The sequence below is a fragment of the Lates calcarifer genome, linkage group LG4 (genome assembly GCF_001640805.2).
Source record: "Lates calcarifer isolate ASB-BC8 linkage group LG4, TLL_Latcal_v3, whole genome shotgun sequence".
NCBI lineage: Eukaryota > Metazoa > Chordata > Actinopteri > Centropomidae > Lates > Lates calcarifer.
The window spans coordinates 14,055,056-14,081,984 of record NC_066836.1 but is presented as its reverse complement, the minus strand read 5'-3'; the positions used below and the strand labels follow the sequence as shown (position 1 = coordinate 14,081,984).

The following is a 26,929-nucleotide window of genomic DNA, read 5'->3' as shown; positions in this document are numbered from 1 at the left end:
TGTTGATTTTACTGCCCAGAGATTGGCTGGACAAATTGTTTGAAATCATAAAAAACACTGTCGACTAGCAACGTGGCTAATATTTACCCCACATGTCTGGCCAACCACCACTCAGTGTGTGTGTGTTAGCGCATGCAAGTGTGTGTTTAACCTGACTGTTCCATCTAACCACTGGATATAAACATGCTGTCAAAATATGGTCAGCGGAATGAGAGGAAAGACAGATAGAGACACAGACAAAGAGAGAGAAGGAGAGATAGAGACGGAGAGAGATAAATAAGAGGTATTTACCCGCCCTCTGCTCTGGAGGAATGTAATCTTGGCTCAGAGCAGAGTAGTAACACAAAGAAACCCGCTGCAACAGCTCCACTAACACAGATATAACACACACACACATGCACGCGCTCTCTTTTTCTCAGAACTCAGACATGATGACAGTGGGTGTGTCAGGCTGGCAGGTGGACAAAGTACAAGGTCTATGCTGTGTGTATTACTGCGTGCGGGTGTGTATGTATTCAGACTGTTACGTCTCCATGCTTGACGGTTACCACTGTTTTTCTTTATGGCATGAGTGGCAGTGTTGGGGGTAAACAAGGACCTGCCGCTGCTGGTGGATTCACAAAAGGTCACGGTTGATGTCACTCCAACCCCTAAACTCACCCAGTGAGGGTTAATATATTATTTTGTGTGTGTGTGTGTGTGTGTGTGTGTGTGTGTGTGTGTGGGTCTACCAGGGTGTAATGTGAACCATCCTGTCCAGGGATAGGTGTGGCCTGAAGTAAATGAGGCAAAAACCAGACTGAGCGGGAAATCAAGTAGAAGGAGCTACCGAGGTGGGAGGAGAAGGAAAACAACCGACAGAGGAGAGGAAAACGAGTGAGAGAGACTAGAATAGGCTTGCATCAAGTGAAAAGTAGGAGGGTACAGTGTTTGAAATAAGTTGGCAGTTTGCGTGGGTGGGGTGGAGCTTACAGTTCATTTACTGTGGAGTGTAACCTATATTATCTCAGACTCATTCTAGTATAAACTAATGAGGCATGCATTAGTTCACTTGCCTCTGCAACTTGAGCTGACTATTATACCCCAATCTGATTAGAAATGGTTTAGTGAAGAAAGTAGAGAACATAAGTGATCACAACCTCTGAACGTTAAAGTAGGTTATTTCCTCGACATATCACGTGCATTTTAAACTCTCTATTTATATTTTTGTCAGTTAAAGTGCAGCTGAAAGGTGCACATGCTGCATAACATGTTCCCACCTGTCTAATCAGTTATTATGTTGCCTTTAGCGGATTCACTGTTTAGCTGTAAATATGAGTCTTTTATATGGATTTAGAATCAGCATATCACTCCTAACCTGTCTGCTTAGTAGTTAATCATTAATAGACAAAGTTGCAAAGCTGACTTTAAATCAGGGAGTCCAGGCAGCCATTATCCTTCTCCAAATATTTACCCCACTTTGACATAGCTGAGCTGTCTGTGCTGCACCAACCAGATACACAGGCAACAGAAAAGGTTGCACTCTGAGGTTAAGGCCATGTCTAAGGCCAGCGAACACCCACACACACGTATATTGTACGTGCACGAACACAGGCACACAGGCACACACACACACACACACACACACACACACACACACACACACACACACACACACACACACACACCAAGACTTAGTTTTAATTCCATGGTCTAGATGAGAACTTGGTTCTGACTGATTGTATTGCTTGTGGCTTATATCATCCACATCTGATTACTGCCATGAACATCTTCCCATGAAAAATTGCAATTTAACTCTTCCTGCTGTTTCTGGTACAAATATATTCCCAGCTCTAATTCCCTCAGCATGGATTGTACAAGCATGGTTTAGTGCAGGACACATGTTATTTGTCTGTAAAAGTTGTGTCTGTCTGTGAGTGTGAGTGAGAGTGAGAGTGAGTGTGTGTGTGTGTGTGTGTGTGTGTGTGCCATGTAAAAAGGAGGCCAGAAAGAGAGAGAGTGGCTGTTGGGGAAAAGACTGGCTTTGGGTGTGACCTGCTCAGCTATGCACTGGTGATCATGTGAGACCTGTTCTAATTATACACTTCTCAAGAAGAAGGTCGATCCTCTCTCATGGGCAGAAAGTGTGTGCACATGTGTCCAACGGGGTGCATTAGTGCGTCTGTGTGTACGGGTAGAGGGTGCGAGACCAGTCGAGCATTGTGGCTTCAAGTAACACAACTAAATTGAGAATTTGTCCTATTTCAACCACTCAAACTGTGTGAGAGTGAATTAGGACAAGTGATTTTTTTTCAGTGACTGTGTTTGTGGGTTTATGTAGCAGGAGAAACTGTAAAGATGTGGTGAAGACGTCTATGCCTATATGTTTTCGGTTTAGGTCTCATCTGCTGGCATGTGCATGCAAATGCATCAACAGCCTTCGTTTCTGATTTCCTCCATTCTCCCTTTCTTTCTCTTTCTCTCTCGCTATTTTTTCCACTGTGGGTTTTAGAGACCCGCTCTGTTTTTCATTACCAGTGGAAAAAATGGGGCAATTGGTTAAAAAAAGTATCGCCCATCTCCATTAATACATAAGTCCTAGTGGAAAATGAGTCCAAACTACTAAAATAGGCCCCTTGGTTCCTTCAAACAGTTCCATATATCTGCCAGCTACTCCTTTCCAGTGGCTGACCTTGACCTCAGCACAAATGATAATTTAAACATACGTTCATGAGATCTCTCCGCCTGTTGATAAAAGCTCCACTGCTTTGTCAGTGAACGTGGTCACTGTTTAGGGCTAAAGGGCCTGTGAGGTCCAGATAGTTTGGAGGACATTTGTGTTGGATCTTACTATTGTAGTTTTGACCGCCATTTCTTTTGGTTATCAGAACATTTTACACACATAATAAATTTCTGAGATCTGGGAAAACAGCACCATCACTTTAATGAGGCGTCTGGCCAGATCACAGGTCAGTTTAGCCAAATTATCTACATCTTTCTGATAAGACATAACTAAAAATCAGTACATCAGAATTGTTTTCCACAGTCACTCATTCCCTGCATTGCATTGTAGGAAAATTGTGTGCACACACAACTATGCTAAGTATGGTGTATCATATTTACCATAGTAAGTATGGTTTATTTAAAGCCAGTACGATTGCTTGACTGCTTGTGCTTCTTGCCCTGTCGTACTTCATTTTAGCAAATTAGCCACCTTCTCAGATTTTTCAATTAAACTGGAAGATCTCGGGAGATTAGGCAGAATGACAGTGGCAGTCCCCATCAATAGGAGTCAAGAATTATTATTTAATTTAGCTTATAATTTTGACACTCACATACACACATGTGCGCAAAGGCGTTAGCACATTGTGAGGAAACTTGGGAAGGGTTCAGCTTGGGCCTGACAATGTTCCTCTGTCCACATCTGGCTATAAACACTGTTCTCTGAGTCGACTCACACGCTGTCCTCATCATAACCCTGCCCTGCTCACACACTGCCAATGACCACGAGTCACCAATGTCTGCAGGGGCAGAATACAAACAGAAGCAAAAAAAAAAAAAAAAAAAAAAAAACACACACACACACACAGTCAAAAACCTGTGTGTGTGTTTGTGTGTCAATGCTGGAAACTTTTGGGTTGAAGTCCGCCCATCTCTTGAGATCCTGTGCTCTGATAAAAAGACAGATTGTGAAAGAGAGAGAATTAGAGAGAGAGCGAAAGAAAAAGAGGTGTTTGCTTTCCTGCTTTCCTGCTGCTGCCTACAAATGGAAAATTACTGCATACGGTGCCCCAAATCTGCCCCCAACTTCGCTCTAAAGAACACACATGCACACAGTGAGAGACACACACACACCCCCTCTAACTGCCCCTAGGCCTCTGCACAGGAAGTGGTTTGACTGGGTGAGAGCTCCATGATGACGCTATCGCCTTGGTCCTCTCTAGCTATTGAGACGTGTTGCGCTCAGGGCATCCATGAGTTTATACACGTGACAGCCTATTTGTCTGTGTTTTCCTGTTCTAAAGCTGGCACACGGCAGCGTTTATCACTTCCAGAGGGACCATGCTGATGTAGTAAATTCATGCAACTGTGTTTATGTACAGTGTAATCAGTCGGAAATGAGACTGCCTCCTAAATGACTCCTGTTTGAAATAAATTCAGCCAAAACACTTCAGTCTGTCCTAGAAAATTCCACAGTGCTGTGTTAGAAATGCCTGACTTCTGCTTTCTGAATTGAAAAAGCTGAACCCCCCCCCCCAGCCCTTGATCACATGTTCCAGTCACCTGACCAGAAAAAGGCGGGACCTAGGACAGCACATGCCGTAGCCAGATGGTGCCCTCTCGCATGTGATGTAAACTATACACTCCTGCTATGTCCAGTTTGTAACCCCATATAGTCCATTAAACTGCCTGTCAGACTGAGCGTCCTCAGTCTCATCTGTGGCCTATCCGTCTGAACTCTGACCTCTAGCCCTCTCGTTCACCGCCTCCCCTTTCTTACCTTGAGCGAGTCGAAGCAAGCGATGACCCGTCCGTTGTCCACCTGACAGCTCTTGGCCGGATGAGCGAACTTGCACTCCTGGTCGGAGCGTGAGCACGTGCCCCTCTGGAACTCCCTACATACCTCCAGTGTCAGCCACTTTGTGTCGCGGATATGTGCTATGTTCATCGCCATGGCAACACGCTGGCAAAAAATGTATTCCGAGCTGAGATCTGTGTAAGCCTGAATAAAGTACCTCTAGTGTTTTAATCCACAACTTTTCGGTCTTTTTTTTTATTTGTTGGTGCGGTTAAAGTCTGTGATGCTTGAGTGTGAAGTTGAAATGAAACATTCAAAAAGAAAAGCTCCTATTGATTGAGACGGCTCCTTGTCCAAAGTGAAATGTTAGAGCGCAGTGTTTCGCTGGAGCTGTTATTGGATCATTTTCCTGATCAAACAACCACTGACAAAGTGATTATATCCAGGAGATGACTTAGCCTAACAATTAAGTTGCCACTCTCGACTTGACTTTTCTCTCTCACTGTTTATTGCTCGCCGAACGGTCACATCTACAGCATTCACAACCCAAGGTGGCAAACAGATGGACAGGCCAAACCGAGAGCCCTCCGGTTAGGTGCAGTGAAGCAGGCAACGGAGGTGACAGTCTGGGTGTAGCCTGCTACAAGGAAGGTTAAGGACACTGAGGACCGAGTGGAGGCTTAGAGGGTTGAAGGCGAAGGTTAAAGGCAAGGTGGGTGAGATGTGCTGCTTGGGCCTGGTGGTGTGTTGGGCTGCTGTGGTAAGGCTGGTCAGCTGGTGGAGAGCAGTTGGCAGCGGGGGCCGTCTGGTGAGGAGAGCTGAGGCTGGGGCCCTGCTGCGAAGGAGTGGATGGCGGTGATGGTGGATGGACGAGCAGGTTGGGGCACAGGCTGCGAAGGAGGGTGTGGTTGTTGCTGTCCTTGTACTCGTGTTACTGTGGCAGCAAGCGAGCGAGGCGGGCGGGTGGGGGGTGGGAGGGGGCGAGGGTGGAGCTTCAGCTGTAGAAGCAGGTCAAAGCTGCAGCAGACATCAGGGAAGGCACTTCCTCTGGGGAGAGAGAGAGAGAGATAGAAAGGAGGGAAAGACAGAAAGAAAGATTAGTGTGATGATACACATCCAAAGAAAACTTCCAGGTTTATTTTCTCTCTCATTTATCTTTCATAGGAGGTTCTGACTTGCAGCATTTTTTAAAAGTCATACCACTGCTAAGCTATGCAGCTGTGGGAATGAAGAATATGTAAAAATGTCAGAAATGCAGGGGTGTCAGCTAAAACAAATAATACTTTCACCCGCCCTGCGCTCTAAACACACATGGTGTGCACACACGCTCATCACGCCACGCCGCACACAAACACAAACACACACTCATACACACACACACACGCAGAGAAATGCACAAAGCAGCCATTCACAACTTTCCACCTCTTCTGGTCGATGCAGGAAAATCTGATCAAAGCCTGTATCACTTACATTCGAGTACAGCAAAGACGGTCACTGCAAATGTGTTTGGAGGTGAAAGAAAGGAAGAGAGTGAAAACAAGGGGGAAGTCGAGGCAGGGCATGTGGGAGAAGAGGTTAGTCATTTCCCTTCTTGCGAAGCGGTGTGAGAGTGGGGACCAATGAGAGCTAGCGGAGTTGCAGCAACATTCTGGGCTGAGCGCCAGGTGAGAGCAGAGGGGAGGAGCAAAGAGGAGGCTGACCTGCCTGCTACTGGGGAAAGAGAAAGAGAGAGACAGACTGAACTAATAACTCTCACTCAGTATTTCTATGACTACCTGATGTCTCGAGAACAGATGACAAATCTTTCTTTCAAACAAACAACTTTTCATGAAAGATCCTAGATAACATTATTCTCCACGAACTCAAGCATTTCCAAATATGAAGTACTACCATCATCACAGCCATACTGCGATGATCCTACTCAGATGTGAACTTGTCTGCTATGATAATATCATGTTTATCATTTCTCTTTCATAATGCCCTATTTATTGCATGCAGAGGAGATCATGGGTTGTTTTTTTATTTTGAATTTTGTAATGCTGCCAGTGGTTTCTATCTTTGGTGAATCCATTGTACGGGGTTTGCTGGGGGAATTTGAATGACTGGGTTCCCGGGGGCCCATTCTGCTCTTATCGCACTGGCAGGGTAACTCACCACACCCTGTGTAGAGAAATCGCTTTTCCCAGAACAGCATGTGCACCTTCAGCAATGCTACGAACCGCTGCTAACTTTACAGCACTGCAACACTGCAACACGCTATATCAGAGCCCTGCAGCAGCGAGGCCCAGGTCATGATGACCCAGCAACATGGATATATGTTGGAGAGAAAGAGAGAGAGCAAAGGAGGAAACTGCTTAGTTTCACCTTGGATGACCCCTAGGATAGCAAAAATAGCGTCACTGCTACAAATGACCTTTGGATTGCTAGCATAATCATATACAGAAATGCTACAACTGCTCTACCTTCAACATACACACACACAAACACAACAAATTATCTTCCATATCATGCACCGTATACAGAGGAATGAAATAAATGAGCTTTTCAACCTCACCTCACTGCTTAATAATTTAAAATGACAGATCATAACATTTTATTAAATGCTGCTATTTTTTCAAATGAAAAGCAGTAATGTTTCTTTGTCAGTTTAATAGCCCTTTTATGCCAAAAAAACATTTTGACTAAAAGCAACTGGACTGAGTGTCTTGTTTTGAAATGAAACCAGTCCAACATACGCTATGCCATTTTTCTGTTTACATTACTTAGGGCATGCTTCTATTCCCATGATCTTAATCATTCATCAAAATGCCAAGTCAGCCAAGTCTAATCTTTCTGTGTAACCCTGTATGCCCTAGAACCTGTGTTTTTAATATCATATGATGTTGCTGTTGTATTTACAACTAAAGCTCTATCTGACAGAGCTTAAAGTAACTCAATTTCACCACACAAATATACTTTTTTTATATTCAGGTGAGACCATCAGACTGAACTCAAGCCACAGCTGGACATTAACTAATGAGGTGGAATAGAGACACATATTATGATTTTTTTTTAAATGAAAGTTGCTGGGGGCTGTCTTCAATCAAATGAGAGAATGCGATGATGACTTGATGCATGAAAAGCTGACGACCCCTGCGCTCTCTCTGGCTGCCTAATCTGTTTCTATGGTTTCTATTAGAGTCAGATGAGCACATATCTGTGAGAGAGAGACGATGTAGTATGGTGCTAGACAGTGCCAGAGTGATAATGAGGGCTCATCATGATCCATCATGTCTGGACATGGGCATCCTTCCCCTATTGATTTCTTCATCTCTATGGTCTCTCTTGTCAGTATGCCACTCCCTCTATCTAATTCCACTTTAACTGTCAGTGCTCGTTGTCTCCAAGGCATCCCTTTCAAAAGGACTGGCTGTTTAATATGAACTACTTCTCTCCTCTAACCACAGACTTTATACTGTTTTGACTAGTGGATCTTTGACTTCTTCGGTCTTGCTGTTCTTTCCAACCCCTCCACTTTATCCATGCCTCTTTCTTTGTGCCCTGAATGTGACTGTCTGGCCAGTGTTCTCTTCCAGCATCCTCAGCAGCACTCCCTCAGACTCCAAGGTCTTGCAAGCTGGTGCAAGGTCAACCACACTGGAGGAAAGGGAAAATGGCGAGAGAGCGAGAGAGCAAGGGAGAGAGACCGTGCGCTTCCCATCACCCTTACAGACACGTGGTAGAAACATTACGTGGCTGCAAGAAAAGGAAGTATGTCTTCAATATTAGCGCACCACCATCGGCCCATGGTCATGTGACACCAGCATATGCCTCAACAGCACAGGCAGTTTCTGACATGAAATGAAAACCTGCCCGTCCTTTCCTTTCTCTCAGTAATGAGTCAGAAAACAAATCTGTTCTTGACGAATTAAAGACGCTGTCGAAATCCACTCTTCACCTCAACCAAAAACACGAACTATGCATAAAACATGCCAGTAATTTGCACGGTGGACTGTGATGGATGGTGCTCCGAGCTTAGGAAGTTTTCTTGAACACAGAGAGCTTGTTTTGTTATGAAGGCATGTCTCAACTGATGGAAGAGTTAAAGTAATCAAAGCAACATACTAATCTGGGCTGGTCTTGAAGTTGTCATTGTGACAAACTGCTAGAGACAACAAGAAAGAAGGTGTGGTTCACAGTTATGATAAGACTTCCTGAAAAATGAGTGAATGCCATATTTGTCTAGTTCAACATGGCCTGACACCATAGACCATGAGTTACTGGAGGTGCTTATTTGCAAAGTCATGTAAGAAATAATCTACTGGGGCTAAATGATGCAGTATGAATGGTGCTAAAGCTGAAGCAAAACAAGGATACGCTACTTGTTATACTGCAATATCTGCTATGGCAACCTAACCAACAAACCATAGGTTCTAGCCCTGAGCTTCTATTTTCAGCTTTGACTGCAGAGAAAGAGGCACTCGTCTCTTTTGGTTTTCTGCTGTTCAGTAAAAGGAGTGGTTTCAGCATATTGACAGAGGTGTAGTCAGGGTGACAGTATGCTGAGGCAGGTCATCATAGTGGAGGACGGTGTAGGAAATACAACACCCCAGGCCCTGCTGCTGCTGCTGCTCCATGTGCTCAGGATATAGCATGTCAATATCACCCTCACTGACCTTTACATGTACACATACACACTAGTGCATATATGGCCACATGAGCATGCTCACCTCACTGTCTCTTGATCTTTTTCGTACTGACACACACACATACAGAGACTGAAGGCTGCTACTCTATCCACCATAGCTCTTATATACCACCTTTATGGGTGAGAAATCACACCCAGTAAGGTCTGCACAAATTCAGCTGGGTTTAAGTTGGGTTTGGGGTGGATTTAAAATAAATTATGAATTCACTGTTTATTTAACATTTTATTTTTGAGTTTGTTATGAATAAAGGTCATTGATGTAACACAGCTCCCATGGACAGCCATGCTCCACACAGACCTTCAGAAAAAATTTAGTGATCCTCACCATGTTAGTATTGTTATTATCCCCCTTGGCATCATCATCAAGTCATCATCTCCTCCCAACTAGTTAGTTTCACTGACTTATTTGTCATTGGATTAAATAATGTGGTTTTGAAAGTGAGTCTTAGGCAAGGAACACACGACAAACAATGCCTATTGATTCCTCTGGGAGAGCAAACCTCTGGAGACAATGAGATCTCTTGTTTAGCATACATGGACTGAACTATGCGTACACACACACACACACACAAACTGAGAGGACACACAAATGCAAACCTATACAAACACACAAACCTCTATGTGTCCTGACACTGAGTATTCTTAAGCTGTGATGAATATCTGCCTGTGTTCAACACTGCATCTTTGTGTGCATTTGTGTGTGTAAGGATGTGGTGAAGTCAGCGGACAGTGAAGATAATGGTTGGCCTTATGGTTTAATGAGTGGCTCATTGGCTCAAATTTATGTTGTCTGCGCCAATGTGCTGAGACACAATTTCATTACATATACAGACAGGTGACAGATTCAGGAAAAATCTGAATGAATGAATGGAGAAGCACAACAAATGAACCAATGGTGAATATTAAAATTATCATCAATCATATGCTATCTAATCGTAGCGGTCATCAGATTTCAACGTAACTGAACACTTGTAGCAGATTTTGAGGGAATATCTTTTGGATACTGAGTTTAGACCTGTAGAATCTATGCCATACTGAAATGAAGCTGTTCTAGCAGATCATAGTGGATCAACACCTTAGTAAGATGCTTATGTTGCCTTTCCCTTTTTTATTTACACCCATCTGTATATATACAGATAGTTATTATCCCTAGGACAAAAAAGAAAACATATACATACACTTTAGGCCAATGAAAAATACTGAACAGAATCTTTTTCATTCCTGAGCATACACCATGGTGTCTAATCACATATTCCATTATCACCAGACACACACAGTACCTAAGTTTAGCTTCTTTATCAATATATAACATGCAAACATACTTCACCGGTGACTGATTTTATTATCTGCACTAGTTATCTGTATAATTTTCATTTAGTCAATCATTTTCATAGAGGGCAGATGATACTAATGCATTTGTAGCATACCCACTGACTTGTGTTGAGGCCTGCTTCTAATAAACTGAGGCCCAGAACAGTCACAGTGGTAGAAACACAGGCTAAACCATGAGTGAGAGAATGAATGAGACTATTGGGGCTGGAATGTGTTATTAAATGTTACAACTATCTGAGCCTCCTTTAAAGATGGAGAGTTTTAAGACGTCAGGGCTGTGAGCAGGAGCTGATGCAACTGGGGTGAAGAAAAACAAGGACAAGGCTTGCGTTGACACGTGTACCTCTGGACAGAACAACTAAGAAATGACTAGACACTTATTACTGACTGCACAAACAGCAGCTTCACATGCTGCTCCCCCTGTTTATTAGTACTGCTGTGTAGTTCAGACACAGGTGAACAGCAGCTTTGTATTCTCTATACTGCACTGTCCAAAAACCAATAATTATTGGTTGCTTGATAAAAATAGGAACGATATGTATTATTGGAGGTTAAAGACTGGTGTAATGAGGAACTGTGTCTCCCACAGTTGTTGAGGTCAATTCATTTTAGCTTAGCTTGGAATTTCGTTAAGTGGAGGGGGTCTTACTCAGCCAAAGCTGTGTCAAACTGTTGCTCAGAGGGGTTGAAATGTGGTCATAACACAGTAGGAACATACAGAGAAGCCCCCGTGTAATAAAGGCTTAACCTGTCAGCACAGATTCAGCCATGCACATAATCCTGTCTGTAGGGCAGATCCTAGATCATAGGCAACACACACTCATGCAGAACAATTTGCACCTAAATTCACATGCAGCCATACATAGAGAGAGCAATGTGACTTCTGACATTATTCACACTGACAACAACAGCACGTTCCTCAGGCTCCTGCTAGACAGAAACTGACAGTCTACCTGCAGCAGAGCTACTATGGGGATTTTAAGTCTCAACAATGCAATCTGCTGCACATCTGTCTGTGTTGCGCATACTTGCATATGTGCACATACTTGTGTGTGTGTGAGAGCTACTGTCTGAGCCACCCTGAATCCCTCTAAGTCACAACAACAACATTCCTCATCATTGCCCCAACCACGGACACACCACCAAGAGGAAACCCAGAGAGGCGAGGGGGAGGAGGGCAGAGGTGGTGAGGAGAAGGACAAAGAGTGAAGAGGAGAGAGAAAAGGCTAGAGTTTAAAGCTCTGAAGATTCTCTAGCTCTTATAAGATTTCTTTTTTGCTAGAATCACATCCTGCTATTTTCCAGACAGTTTTCAGACTCTAAAAAAAGAACGAAAGGTTGCAAAAAACTTGAAAAAATTATTGTATTTGAGTCTGACAAATTGCCAGATATTATCGCACATATAAAAATACTTTCGGTCCATTTATCTTAGTATAATCCGCACAGATGAACTTAAATCCTGAAAAGAAAGGAAAAACATTACAGCGCAATCTCACGTAATCTCCCAAAGCCTTAATAAAGTAAGAAACTACTTACTTTTACTCCAGTTTAAACATCAAGAAGTAAAATCCCTCCATTTACTGGGTCTTCTCCTGCCTCTCTCTCTCGTTCTTGCCCCTCTTTCCTTCTCTCTTCAACTTTCTTCCTCTCTCTCAGTTACTCCCCCTCTGTCAGACGCATGCAAACACTCAGTCACACACACACACACACACACACACACACACTCCCACAGACAGAGTCGCCCTCTCACACACTCTCTCCTCCCGCGACCCGGAATGCTTGGCAAGATTCTACTGTACTGAAATACTGTGCTCACCATATAAGGTAGCAGCAGCTTCACATGTCACACATAATTTACATGCAGTGGGGCGGGAGTTTGCCTTACACAGCACACACACGTAGAAACACACATACACACATGCAAAACCATGCTTCCCCCTTTAGGCTGACGCAGCAAGGGAGGAAAGAGGTAAAAGAGAGACAAATTTTTACCATGCCCCTTGTTAACCAAGCCCTGCAGGATAACTCCCAACATGTCCAATGTTGAGTCAGACGGAGGGAATGAAAGCTGAGTGGGCGATCTATTGATCCTCTCTACTGCTTCCTGGAACAACCACGGCCCTCCAAACACACACACTCAGAAACACACACACACATACACACACACCAGCAAATTTTCTTGCTAACTAGCGCTACCCTCAGGAAGTAGCTATTGTGTGACTGTCTGCTTTGAGCCAAGAATGTGTCTAACTGTGTGTGTCTGTGTGTGAGCGTGCATGCGTGCCTATATCTATAAAACAAGCCATAACAAATAGATGTTAACCCTGTGGCCCACATGCTGAACATACACACATACACGCATAGCAGACACTAAGGCAAACAATCCCCATATCTCTACCTATGCTCCACTGCACAGGCGCTTACTTTGGAAAGTAAAGACTGCAGCACACACAGGAAGAAAGATCTAGATAAACCAATGAGACAAGGAGGAGGGTTACGAACCAAGATCTTACCTCTCACATTGCTCTCCAGTTTGTGTGTGTGTGCTTCCGCGTGTCGATTGACTCTGTGTGTTTATGCGTGTGTTCAGACAGGCCGCGACAGCAGACCCCCAGGCACCGGCTGGACCATTCTCAGGCAGGCAGGCAGAGCGCAGCAAGGCAGAGCGACTGGCAGAAGAGAGGCAAGCGAGTGAGCGAGTGAATCAGCAGCGAATGAGTGGAGGAGCTGTGCGGAGCCGAGCACCAGAGAGAGAGAGAGAGAGGGAGAGAGAGAGAGGAGGAGTGTTTGTCTGTGTGATTGCGTGTGTGTGTGTGTGTGTGTGTGTGTGTGTGTGTGCATGTGTGTGTGTGTCTGTGTGTGTGTGCTGCAGCGCTGGCTGTGTGCGCTAATGTCTCCCCTCCCCTGCCTCTTGAAGTGGCTGAGCTGGGCTGTGCTGAGCTGTGCTGAGACGGGCAGGGCTGTGTCTCTACTAACTCCCCAGCCTCTGGATCGTCTGTCTGCTGCCCGACGAAAGTGGTGCTCGCTGGGCGGCAGTAGCAACAGCTGTGGAGGAGGAGGAGGAAGAAGAGGAGGAGGAGGGAGTCCTGACTGCACTGGGCATACAGATCCTGCAGTCCCCTCTCCCTCCCTCTCTTCCTCACTGAAGACTAGCCACGCCCCCCTCACCCCCACCCCCCCAAAACAACACCAGGAAGTGCTGGCTCAGTTACAGCTACACTGCCCTTGCCTTTCCAGTGAGGCTGAGGAAGGAGAGAGTGACGAGGGAGGAAGGAAAGATTGGGAAAACACAGTAATAAGATAAAGTAGGAGAAAAGAAGGGAATTAGCAACAGGATAAACCCACAAGTAAAGGAAGACAATGCAGGGTGAGGAAAAGCATCAGAAGTAAAAGATGTGATAATGATATTAAACACAACCAGACAGGAAGGACTGGGAGAGAAACGAGTGCTATGAGGGGGTTTAATGAGGTATGGAAGAAAAAAGAGAAAAACAGCAGTTGGAAAGAATGAATAGATTAAGGAGTGTGGAGGAAAGAATTATGGAAAGATTTACAGGGAGTTTGTGACAGATTAGGTCTGGCCTCTGTCCGGATCCCCTCACTCCCTCTTTTCTGCTGTGGCATGCAATCCTCAGACACCCCAGCCCAGCCCCAGCTCTTGCCCACACTATAAAAGCAGGGTACACCGGACTGCACTAAATCAAACTGAACTCGGCTAGTAAGTGGTTATTCGTTCAGAGTAACACAGAGCGTGTAAATACTCTGGAAATGACTATTCGCAAAGATGCAGACCTGTGCAGTTTGGTTGTAGGTCGGCAACATATTATGAAAAGGCTAACCAAGACTGAGACAAGACTGAGGTAACTGCTGCGGCCAGCTCTCCTGTATTGTTGTTGACTCAAGGCTTCGGCCGCCACAAACCCAGCATCCAGGGGGAAAGCCGGAGAGGCTAAAGGAGCCTCCAAGAATTTGATTTGGACCTGATGCTGCAATATCCGGTAGCCATGGAGATAGTGGCCTTGGCATCTGCAGGAATCTTTACAGATTTTGAGCTGTGTGCTGACGCCAAGTTTTCTGACTGATTGTGCATATTGTCTATGACTCACTTCATTTGATTGTGATCATGACATGCATTCATAATGCTGCCTGTTTAGAAAATTTAAATAGGTTTGCAATGTATTTTAATTTATGAGAAGAGCGTATTCCACATAATATAGCTGAATCCTCTTTGACTGAGATCACACCTGCATCTTTAATGCCATGTGCTGATATGTCAGCCTGGTCATAGGGAGATGTAAGAACTCTCTTTTTTTCCTTTTTTTTTTCTTTTTTATTTGCATGTACATGTATGACATTGTGAAAAAATATACCAAAGCCTATATAAAACTGTCACGCCTCAGCTGTCTCTCTGTTCCACCCCTTCCCTCCCCCTACCTCTGGACCAGTTTCTATTGCTGCCCAGCTCTGTTTAATACAAAGCTGGTGATAAGTCATCTCTAATTTACACAGCAGGCTCTTAAACCCCGGGTGACAATCTGTGGTAGAGCCCCAGCTGCAGCGCTAACCCTTTACCTAGCCAATATTCTGGTGCAATGTGTCTGTGCACTCAGAGAAAACCAAAAAAAAACATGCCGTATACCTCAGACAACAGAAAGACGTCATAGCATTAGTTTTCTGAGTTAATCGAATTTTGATAGACAGTGGCATTATTAGTCACGACAGCAAAGTGCATGCCTTGATCTATTTCCAACCATCATTCATTAGTGATGGAAGGAGATCTATTTCCGACCATGGAAACAGCCCTGCTAGAGCACATATAATATGTCTTTTGGATTAGCGGGGCAGTCTGTTTTACTGCTGATCAGTGGAAGCACTGGCTCACTCTAACTAACCAACTAGAGTTCTCTTTGACCCATAATGAAGAAACATGGTGATTGATGTTGTTGTGGCTCAAGAGGAGACACATCAGCAACGCCTCCAAAAATCTGGGCTCTCTGTGAAACTCTTGACACTGACGTGGAATTTCCCCTCTTCTACTGCAGCTGAGTGTACGCCAGAGCTCCTGCTCCTCTCTGCGTATTTCTTCTTTCTCCTATGCACTGCTGGTCCATATTTCCTATTCATTATCATTTTTAATATGCTATCTCTGTGTCTGTCCTGTCATCACTTTCTCTCACTTATGACTACATCTTAATTCCCCCAAACTTCCCCGCTGAAAGAACCACAACCACTTGTCTGTTTGTCACAACCCACAGGATGATATTCCCCTCATCCAATTAGAGGTATGCATTTCGAGCCAAGCTTTGCCGTTACCAGATGGTTTACTCATTCAGTTCCACAAGTAATCCTTTCAGGTTTCGTTCCGTGTATAATCTGGTCAAATGTACAACAGGAGCCTATTTCTCCTTTTCTGCTTTGTATTTCTTCATTTGAAGTGACATCAGCCATATGTTTTAACTTCCTGCTCCACGTCTCCATGTGTATCTCACAGATAAGAGGACAACGTGACCCCACTGTTCTCTCCATAAGATCAATTAGGCTACAAGAGCTGTTTAAGTTTGAGCAACAGGAATCAACATACTGGGGTTAAGCAAACTGGTGACACACATACTGATGTTAACCAACCGAAAACAGGAAGAGGCGTGTGTGTTTGGTTAAAGGGGAATTCCACCAATTTTACACATCAAGATCAGTGAACTAGTTATGGAGAGTGCTACTCAGTCTGTGAAAGTAGTTGTACACTGTCCTCTGTGGCTCCTGAGGAAGCTTTTTTCAGAACATAACCTTAGTACTGTCACTATCGAATTGCATTATGGGAACTGAAGGATCAAGGTAATTTGGTGCTTTGTCTATATAAGGGACACAAATCAAGCTATCTCAGTCTCGGCATCAATTTTGATAATTATTTTTCTTTTTATCTGTGTTTTGAACATCCTACATATGTATGGAAGTGAAATAAAGAGCAGAGTAAAAGGAAGTCAGGAAGTGAAGAATATTCTAGAAACTCCCACAGACTTTCTCTCTAATCTTCATAGATCTCATAGCCCTCAGCCAACACAGTCTAGCCTGGGTGACCCCTTTGCATCTGTCAAACCATCAACTCCTAACCCTTAACCTTCGTCCACCCTTATTTTCTCTTTCCACCGTGAGCTTCCCTATCATCTCAACGCTCTGCTATTTCCCAGCCCTCTGTAAATGACACTGGCTGGCCCATGTGAACTCTCACTCCACTGAGGAAATGTCCCAGAGCTTTTGTGTGCCAAATTCTGACGGCTCATCTATCACTAGGGCCGCAAATACACATTACACTCCCATTACAGACCATCACAGCAACAACTGTAACAGTACACAGCATTGCAGAAAGGTCCACAGCAGGGAGCTGCATTCAGTGTCCGCCATTTCACTATAGTTTATTTTGGAGGCTGCAAACAACGTAGCTTATGTTATGTGCTTATGTTATGTGTTATTTTCGAAAGCGTGAGGAGTATCACACAGAGACAAAGATGCTATAAATATGCTAGACATTACTAAAAATGTACATGCTAGTGGAAAAACTTGTAAATGTGTGCACGCTGACAAATACCACTGTTCTAGTGTGAATCTGCAGCCGTGTTTCCCTGCTGCATACTTTGTGGTTTTCTCTTAACTTCTTTCCACTTTGACGCAGTGAGGGGAAGCAGGTGCAATTCTAGCTGTCAGGTTTGAAATACAGAGAGAGGAAATAGCACACTGTCTTGTCCCCATCTGACACCACTGTGCATGTGTGTGTGTGCATGCACACCATTCAAGTTTGAAGCTTATCTTGGAGATAAAATGAAAACGAATGGAAACACCCTTTGCAAAGAGGTGTTTCACTCGAGTTTTCAGCAATTTTTCTTTCTAAACATAGCCTGCAGATATACTGCTGCAAATATTATATAAACTCTCCTTACATCTCAAACCTCCTCATAGTGCAGACAAAATAATGTTGCACATGTTGGCTTCGCTCTAACAGAGAAACTTTCCTCCTTTGCAAAGTATAAGAGAAAGTGACCGAGAAACTAAGTAAGTCACCATCAATTACACAGCTACACAATCTTAAGAAACAAATAAAAACAACAAAAAACAAAGAGGAAATATTAAATGATACAACAACTCATTACATTATGGAGTCATTTACAGATATTAATTCTACCGATTTTACAGACAGAGAGCTTACCTGTGTGTCTGTCTCTCGCTGACGTGCCACTGGGACAGGCAAAGCCACTTCAATACAGGTCACACCACCGCAATGCATTGTGGGAAGAACTAACATCTTCATTTCTCTCTTCCTCTACTTCTCTCACTCTACTCTCTCACTCTCTCATAATAGCACCTTCTGCTTGGCAACGGCCATACCACAAATGTGGTCAGGTTTACAGTGAACCATCACTGCGCAACATCAAGTCTCCATGACAACCACTCCTTATCTCATTTGCATCTTCTGCTTGAATTATCTACTGACGCCAAATATGGTCACCTTGTTATAATCCCCGCCTCTCTCTGCATCCCCTTTTCATAACTTCCTCTTTCCCTCCATTTTCAAACACCGTGTATACTCTTTGTGTGTAATGTATATGCGCACACAGGCATGTACGCATGCTTACAGCGTGTGAGTTTGTGAAAAGAGGAAGTCCCTGTGACATTAGACCAGTTTGCAGCCTGAGAGATAAGCAGTGAAACAGCTCGGTAAATCAGGAAGTGGGGTGTTGTAAAGGCTGCAGTTGAGAGACTTGAAAAAGAAAGGGGAATTGCAGTATGTTATCACAATCCCCACAGCAGCTACATCGTCACAAGATTTCACTTACCCCCTCAGTTCTTCTTCATTGAGGTTGGTGCAGGTATTTAGCCTCCTCCTCTTCCTCCCCTAAGGACTGTGTCTATCAAACTATCACTGGAATGTTGAACCAGGCCCCTGGAGCCCACACACACAGCAACACTCAGCAGCACTCAGCACCTGTCTCCGACTGCCAGCACAGAGAAAGAGACACGGTCAATCACACTGGACAGCACAGCGAGGGGGAAAGAGCAGAGAAGAGTGGGAGGCAGACAACAATCATTCTATCAGCAAAAAAAAAAACATACTGTGCAGGTTGCACATTATGTGCAACACATCACATGATGGTTAAAGCAATGCATTTGTTCATGTAATATACTGTCATTAAATTAAGTACAAAATCTTGGCAGGTCAGAACAAGTTACAACCAGTTTTTGTGTTTTTCAAATACAAGACCACAGATTTAAAAAAAAAAACTGTATAATACTGATGTTGTGACATGCAATCAAAATACATATTTGAAGCTACTAGTACTGATTAATGACACAGATGAGTTTCTAGCATGTAGTTTTCTTCCAAGATAAATCTGACAATTTTCACGAGACCGTATTTCTGACATTTTGGTGATTTTAAATGGGGAAAACACAAACAAAAATGTAGTTAAAAGGGCTATTTTGCAACATTTCATGATTAAATTTGAATGGATATCTGTACACCTAAGCCTTTATAGATATCACAAACTGTCACTTAGCCAAAGGTGGAGCTGAGGGGAATAATTAGTTGATGTTAGTTACATTTGCTTAAAGTTTAGTGGAGCTCTTTTTGCTCTCTACCACAAGGTGATCTCTTTTGGTACCATAAAGCAGTGGTTCCCAACCTAGGAGTCTGGACCTTCCCAGTCTCAATACAAACCTGAAGGGTAAAAAGATGATTAAAGAAAAGAAATAATAGATACTTATACCCCTTCAGGACTCTCAAAATCTCTATGAGGAAACAAGAGAGCATAGTGTGTTGTTGTTTACTTTAATTATACTACCAGTTAAGTTTACCTTATAATGATTTGATGATATTAAAATGCTATGCATCACAGAACCTTTAACATTATTCATGTTTCTTTTCCTTTTACACAGAATATCAAGAGATGCAACATCCCATCTCAAGCTTCCTAGACATATCATCTCTCCATCTGACACTTTAACTTACCAAGGCGGTGTCTAGAGAACTCCTAAGGAATCATCAGGGGCCGTGACCACCAGCCGGCCTCCCCTCCTCTGGCTGCCGGGCTGCTGGGACTCGGAGGATTGGAAGTCAATGAAACCAGGCCTAATTTAGCCTCCACTGCTCCACGAGCTGCCAGGAATCAGAGTGAGACTCCTTCCCTTTTTAGGGCTCTCTGGACACTGTGGTCTGCAAGTGGCACTACTGCATTCCTAGCTTCACTAAGGAGCTGGAGAGAGAGGGGGAGAGAGGTGACAATCAAATTTTGTCATAAGGAAGTGCTGTTTTAATCATTATCTAGCTCTAAAAGTCATAGCCCTACACTGTGGGGACTATGTAAATATTTCAACAAAGCACCTATTTATTGGAGTCACACACTGAGAGTTTATCTAGCCTGCCAGTTTGGAAACTTTTATAACGATCTTATCTTTACACCACTTTCAGTAGTTATGTGGACAGCTTGGTCCTGTAACTGATTCAAACATGACAGTCCAGTGCCCACTGTTACAACAGCTTGCCATAAAATCACACCAGTAATTAGGTGTGAAGAGAAGACTAATCAGAGAGTCTATACTTACACTATCCACTCAGCCAGGCCCTGACACTATGTCATGTAATCTCTAATAACCCCGGCTGCACTGCTGCTGGCCTAGAAGTGTATTTTTTCTCCATCATGATCTGGCTGATTTTCACTTGACAGAGAGAGAGAGTAAACACTTAGAATGAATTCATTTCTTCCCAACTTGTTTGGTATTTCTATATACAGTGACTGAATTACCCTAACATTTGCTACAAAACACAGATCAAAACAGCAAAGTAATGTATAATAAGTTGAAATGTGTCTCTCTCCAAAAAGGGGTCAGGAAAGGCAGTGCTGCATCTCTGTGCACTCCTGACAAAGACAGACACATCACTATTTATCAACCTTGGTAGCTCATGTGTTTAAAATAAATGGATTAGATGAGGGTTACTCATTGAGTCTCGACTCCTTTCCCATCCCTGTGTTTTCTACTTGTGATACGACTACACATATTATTGAAGACAGTGATCACATAAGACATGGTATGGAATACATAACAGGATTATCTATGCTGGAGTGCTGAAGTCTCATCTTCACCTCCCACCTCCTATAGCGAGCAGACAAATACATGGCTGCTGTTTTACTGCAAGTGTGCGGACTAACCCTCACAAGGGCCCGATTCAAACTGACATAATCCCATTAGTCTATTCAAGGTCCCTGTCTGACCACCCTGCATAATGAGGAGATAAAGGCTACTAGGGTAATATCCATAACTGTTTTTGTAAAGAGAATTATTCATGCCTCTTGTGTCACGGACAACTATTAATTCAATTAACCCCCCCCCACAGGAATTTGAATATTCCAATTTTTAAAGAACTTCTGTGTTTCATTAAGTCTTTGGCTGTAAGTCAGCCCCTTCACCAGTTATTAAGATGCTTGTTGAGACTTGTTTATCCTGCCTCTTCCATATCCAACTCTCTCCAACTCCAGTCTTCTCACTTCCATATATAGTGCAATTCACTGGAAATCATTGCAGCTCCTCAGAAATCCCTCTATCACCTAACATCAGTCATGCGAACGATGAGCTCAGTAACTGTCATCGTGCAATCAGATACAGAGCTTCATAGCTAGAGGCTAATGAGCGACAGGTGGCATCAATAAAACATAAAATTACAGCCCTCTGAGGGTGTTTAAGTAGTGCCTGTCACACCAGGACATTTAGATAACAGCCAGTGATCCAATGGTACACAAGTTAATTAATAATGAACAACAAATCAGGAAACAGAGTGGGTTGTTCTAAGTCATAATTGGGCTTGTACCAATTTTGAGAATGATTAATTGCAGCTATACACAGCGGGTCATTTCATTTACTTATAAAAATATAATGCAGTCTTTAGGGTAAAAGAAATAACAACTGAATCAAGCGTTTATTGCTTGGTGTATTCATTCCTCCTGCTCACACTCGTCATTCAGTGATACCTACCTAAAGCATTTCAAGTGTAAGTAATGGGGGACAAAATTTCAACTGACTGTTCTTGAGCTATGCAAAACTGTGAACCTATCATTTAACACAAATAAAATTCCAGACTGCATCCAATCTCATGTAATGATGAATAATTACCCTGGATAGTTTTAAGTAACATGTCTCACTGGGCTTGGAGTAAGTACAGAAAAAGGGTTCAAGGCTATATCAAAAAAAAAAAAATCTATACAGTACAGGACCCTCCACTTAGTAACCTGGCAACCAGTGAACTCAACATGGCACCTATTGTAACTCTAAAACTAGCTAAGCTGAGCGCCAGGCATAATTATATCTCTCCTCAGCCAATCACATAAGGCCCTGAGCCATAAATAACAGACTGCTCCCCTACAGAGCACCAGTCTGTGCCGAAAAGTCAACAAACACTTTCTCCAGTAGCGGCTCCTGCTCACTACTGGATTCGTCTTGCTCAGAGGAAGGCAAACAGAGGGGGAGAGAGACAGAGGCCTATAGGTTTACAAAGAGAAAGAGTAAGAGAGATAGAGCGAGTTGAGAGGAAAAGAAAAACAAATGTAGCCTGTGATTACTGAGTCATAATGAAGGCTGTTGGATGGGACTGTGGCTATGAGCTATGTCATTAAAGACAGTGCCGAGTGGCTGGAAAACCTACAGGTTTCTATTTGAAACACTGGCATGCTGGAAAGACAAGGACGCATAGCACTGGATTCAAAATGTTCTTTCAAATAGTTTCATCAAAGCTATTACAATATTTAACAAATATTACACTAATAATCTCAATAGCAGAAGCTCTGTTGTAAGCAGCTGGGGCTTCACTTTCAAGCCTTATTACCCTGTGCATGTTTTTGCCAGACAGCTACTGCGGTGCTCTGTGAAACAGCTTAGTCTCTGGGGCCTTATATTTAGATTTTACGACCAATATTGAATTCTAACCCAAGATATTTTCACCGGGGTAATTTAAGGTGTCACCTCAATAGGGCAACAAGTTATGGCCGCAATTAAGATCAGATCAGATCACATCACATCACATGGCTGGAAGTGGACATTGGTACATTTGTTCCCTCTGGGTGATGAGTGATGGGATTGGGAATGTGTCTGCACATAAGACATTACTCATGTGTTACAAAGTAACAGAACGCTTGTTTTACTTAAGGGATTTGAGAATTTATCTAACCTCTTAATGTCACATCATCATTGTCATTGTGGTGACAAGTCACAATGACAAAATGGCCGCATGGCACACAATGACAAAGCAATCTCTGAAAGGCCGGGGAATATATTATTTTCTTAACTTGCTGCAAGGCTTTTCAAAATATACTGAGTTTTTCAAAGATCTGATCTTATCAACAGAACAACAACATATCATTTCTTGTCACATATTTCTTGAGGTATGTAAACATGACTGATTGAGGTACCATGAGACATCCCTGGCATGTATCACATAATAAAAGCAGATGTGTCCTACATTTCTCCTACCCTCCTATGCCATTTGTTTTATTTAGCACTTCTCTTATGGGGAGGTGACACTTTCCAGACCTCAGTGTGATTTATCCAGTGAGTCATGATCTTATCCTTGTTTGTGACATATAAAGCTTACGTAGCTGGACATCTTGACTAGGATTAGGTCAATACTGGCCTTTTACTGAACGTTTTAACTGCATGTTATGTTATCCGATGCTATGATGAAGTTTACTTCCTGACTATAACTGCCTAGTTTTTGTCACTTTGAGGAAGGTGACATTTTGGGGAAGTACTTAATACTTTTTAGATGTTACGCCATGAAAAATGCCAGACATAGAGCACAGTTCTGGCCTTTATGGCCTTTGCCTTTGAAATGATTATAAGAGACTGTATCATTATTCTGTTATACTCATATGGTTGTGATGTTATACACAGGATCTTCTGACTATAACAGCTGCTAAACCTAAAATGAAATCATTTGTAACATAATCACAATAGTTCTCAGAGATAGTATCCCACTACCCAATAGACAAATCTCTTCAATCTCTGCATGCAAGCCTGAAGGACAAAAGTATTCCTCTAGAGGTGAGGAGACTGTGTGTGATGCTACAGACAGAACAGCCTGACCCCTCTCTCAGCTCCCAGGACGTTTTCTTCAAGCCTCCCTATTGGGATTCTGGTAGCCTACATTCCCTGCTTCAAGGTCGGCAGCAGTGGCAAATTAAATTACTTGTCCTGTTTTGTGGTGTTGGCGCCGGGTCAACAGCAACTTGGCTAAAATGATGAGTGCGGGATTCTGGAGGGAGCTGCATATTGTCCTGACCCTGTGGTGTCATGTTTGCAAAGCAAGTAGCAGTGATGAAAAGAGCTGAAATCAAAAGCAGAGTATTAAATTCTGCTTCTGTAATCACTTGCAAAAAAATCAATTACCTCTGCTTTCAAATGCACCACTTTATACTGTCGTCCTTTTAGCTTACCCTGCTGCCGGTGGATGTCATGTGCTTGCACATGAAGTGAAGCTTGAGTACATTAGGCCTAATTTTGTTAAACTCACACAACAGCTTGCGCCACCTGCTGGGCATCTTTGATATCACGTAGCCAACAACAGTAAGCATTAAAATTATTTCCTTCAGCGTGCTAAACCACAGTGATATCACAGTTAATTTAGCATCACTGTAAATAGACATCTTTCACTCAGCAGAGACTTCATTTCCACAGTCACAATGCTCTCCCGTCATGTTAGCAGTCAGCATCTCGTGTTAGCTGTCTCTACAGCAGCCTGCTGGAGTTTATCTCTCTGTTGCTGAGGGGGTTGTTATCAGCAGACAAACAGCTTACACACTACACTGTGGAATGGGAGGAACTTAGAGTACGTAATGTGGTGTCAAAACATGGCAGAAGCAAACGGGCGACTTGATATTGGACTGCACTCTGCTGTTCAAATGTGTGTCACAGGGCAAAGGGGTCTGTCATCACGCAAAGGTATGGACCAAATCAATAAAGACCTCAGAGTGACAAACACCACATCACCAAACATTAAATATAGATGTGTTTTATATTACCTCTGTAGGAAAAAGTAATGTGTAATTTGCCCATCAGATGTAATGTGAGTGCACACACTGGGGTTGTAGCTGCAGCACATCCTGCATCAAAACCACAGTTCACATGACGCCATCCTCATCATCGATATCAGAGAGGATGTTACTTGAGAAAGGAAATGCATAGAATTTGCCCATCTGACATGTACACAATAAGTTATTTTCAATAATGCATCATTGTTACATGAACCACGGCAAAGCTGAGGCTACTCATCATAATGAGTGGTCAAGCTTCAGCTCTTAGATATTATAAAATGTAGAAGCTTTCAAGAGGAAGACAGCCAAACATGAAGACTGAGTGGACCAGTACTGCAGGCACAGGTAGCTTCACATATAATGTGTTGCCATTAACTGTATGCAGCAGGGGGTTGATTGGCTGTCTACAGGAAGTACAGTGCCATAACCATCACAGGCAGCGACATGAAAATGGCCATCGACCCTACAGTAGTTGCAGAGGTCCTCTAGGTGCTAAACGAAACACTGATATTGACAATCATCAGAAGCGTCCACTAATGATATGTTGAACTACATTAAAAGGAACAGAATAAAACTTCAGAATAATGCATTTACAAACAGTGCCGGATACTATCCATTTGCACAGAGGATCTGGCAGAACACTCTCTCCCTTGCAATATAATGACCTTTTATATTTGTCTGTAAAGGTGACATTATGACTACTAATTTTATCTATGTATTTCCTCAGTATATAAATTATTCTCATTCTTGTGGTGTCTTATGTGTTTTTGATGTCCACTAGTCTCTATCAGTGTCCATGAAACACATTCATAAAGCAGCTTGACAACACTGTTATATGCAGGTGCTAGAGACTTGACAGATTCAACCAGAAGAGGTCAGTGAAACAATACTTTTCTGCCTCACATTGGGTTAATCTCTGAGCATGGTGCTGGCATTACTAAACACTAGAGAGCAGCAAAGCAGCACCAAACTGACACTCAGTGACTCATGTCCACTTCTATAAAATACTGCACCTATGATGCAAAGGTGTTCTTATGGTAAATTCTCATATATTCCACAGTTGCACGTAAACACACATAAACAAATATGGCAGCCAGCTAATTATTTTTTACACTTATATCCACTGTGTTATGAGTTAAATGTGCATATGTAGCAAGGCTTTAACTGTGAGGATATCAGTGTGGACAATTAGCTATTCGGCATTCACACAGTACACAAATTTGGGCAGAAATAAGAAAGTTAAGGTCTATGTATAAAACAGTAGGATAATTTTGATGTCCACATTGAGAAGTGGTCTGAGCTTTAACAAGAAGCAGTTCACCCTATTACACACTGATAGACCACAGACAGGGCCTCTCCCAAGTACCTATTGTTGCTTTATGTTGACAGAGTAGATGAATATTTAACAGGAGGAGGGAAAGTGGTAGGCATCAGATCGCTACGAAGAAAATAACACTCTCCCCGTGACTCAACTATCAATGGTCTAATGACAGACTAGATTGCTCCTTTTATTTCTTTGTTGACCCAATGATGAGCTTTGAGATCAGCTTTGAATGAGAAGGGGCTTGTGTGTAGCCATATGTTCACAGGTCAGATGGGGACGTGTGGTGAGTTGGATGGCACTGAGAAAGATACAGACAGGGTGGAAATGCGTGCAGTCAGCACCACGGACAGCGAACAGAGGCTCATCCAGGTGATCAGAGCGATGCGGTCGGAAATCAGAAAGCTGGAACTGGAGAACATGGGGCTGAGGAGGGCAGCTGGAGTCCATCTCCGAAAGAATGCAACAGTTCCCATCATTACAGCAGAGTGCAGAGGTACATTTATGTTATAGTTATTAGCACTATGCGTTAACTGATACAGTAGAAGCAGAGGACTGTAGTTTGATTAGCCCAGAAATACACTAATTAGACTATATGTGATAATTTTGAGGCTTGAGATTTTTGTGGCTTTACTGTACTTTAAGGCAAGTTCTTGGTATAATTTTGTGATAGACTTAAAGTTATTATTCCTGTGGACTTTTTTTGTAGAAATTAATATTCTTACATGTTTACTTTTTCAGGACTCACCTGTTTGTTGTTATATTTCTTCTCTCTCTTACTCAGAAAGCGTCGTTATGACAGTGAGAAGATATTCAGTCTTCCAGCCACTGGTCAACCACCGGAATTTGCAGCTGGACAGTGTCAAGAGCGAGAGGTGGACTGGAAAACAGCAAAGAAGACAATTAGCATGTTCAAACTAAACACATCTAACAGTGAATATTATTTGAGTATACCTGACCTACTGGTGGTCGTGTGTGCTTTCTCAAAAGCGGTAGCTAGCTTGATTTGGTGATATGAAAGCTAC

General features: G+C 43.0%; 1 protein-coding gene across 30 annotated transcripts in view; it reads right to left on the bottom strand.

The window, feature by feature from the left end:
• The window catches only part of LOC108883530 (muscleblind-like protein 1), a 49,410-nt gene extending 22,626 nt beyond the window's left edge, over positions 1-26,784 (bottom strand). For 4 of the 30 annotated variants that reach the window (XM_018676779.2, XM_018676783.2, XM_051070052.1 and 1 more), the window contains exons 1-2: positions 13,031-13,619; positions 4,481-5,545 (exon numbers count right to left, since the gene is read on the bottom strand). In XM_018676779.2, coding sequence (XP_018532295.1) covers positions 4,481-4,654 — 174 coding nt within the window. In that variant the 5' untranslated portion in view covers positions 4,655-5,545; positions 13,031-13,619. Of the gene's footprint in view, positions 1-291; positions 659-4,480; positions 5,546-5,968; positions 6,146-12,053; positions 12,965-13,030; positions 13,628-17,715; positions 17,828-18,343; positions 18,538-19,515; positions 19,760-26,652 lie in introns of those variants that run through there. The other 26 variants (XM_018676782.2, XM_018676789.2, XM_018676785.2 and 23 more) reach the window with 18 other exon arrangements.
• Between the last annotated feature and the right edge of the window lie 145 nt (positions 26,785-26,929).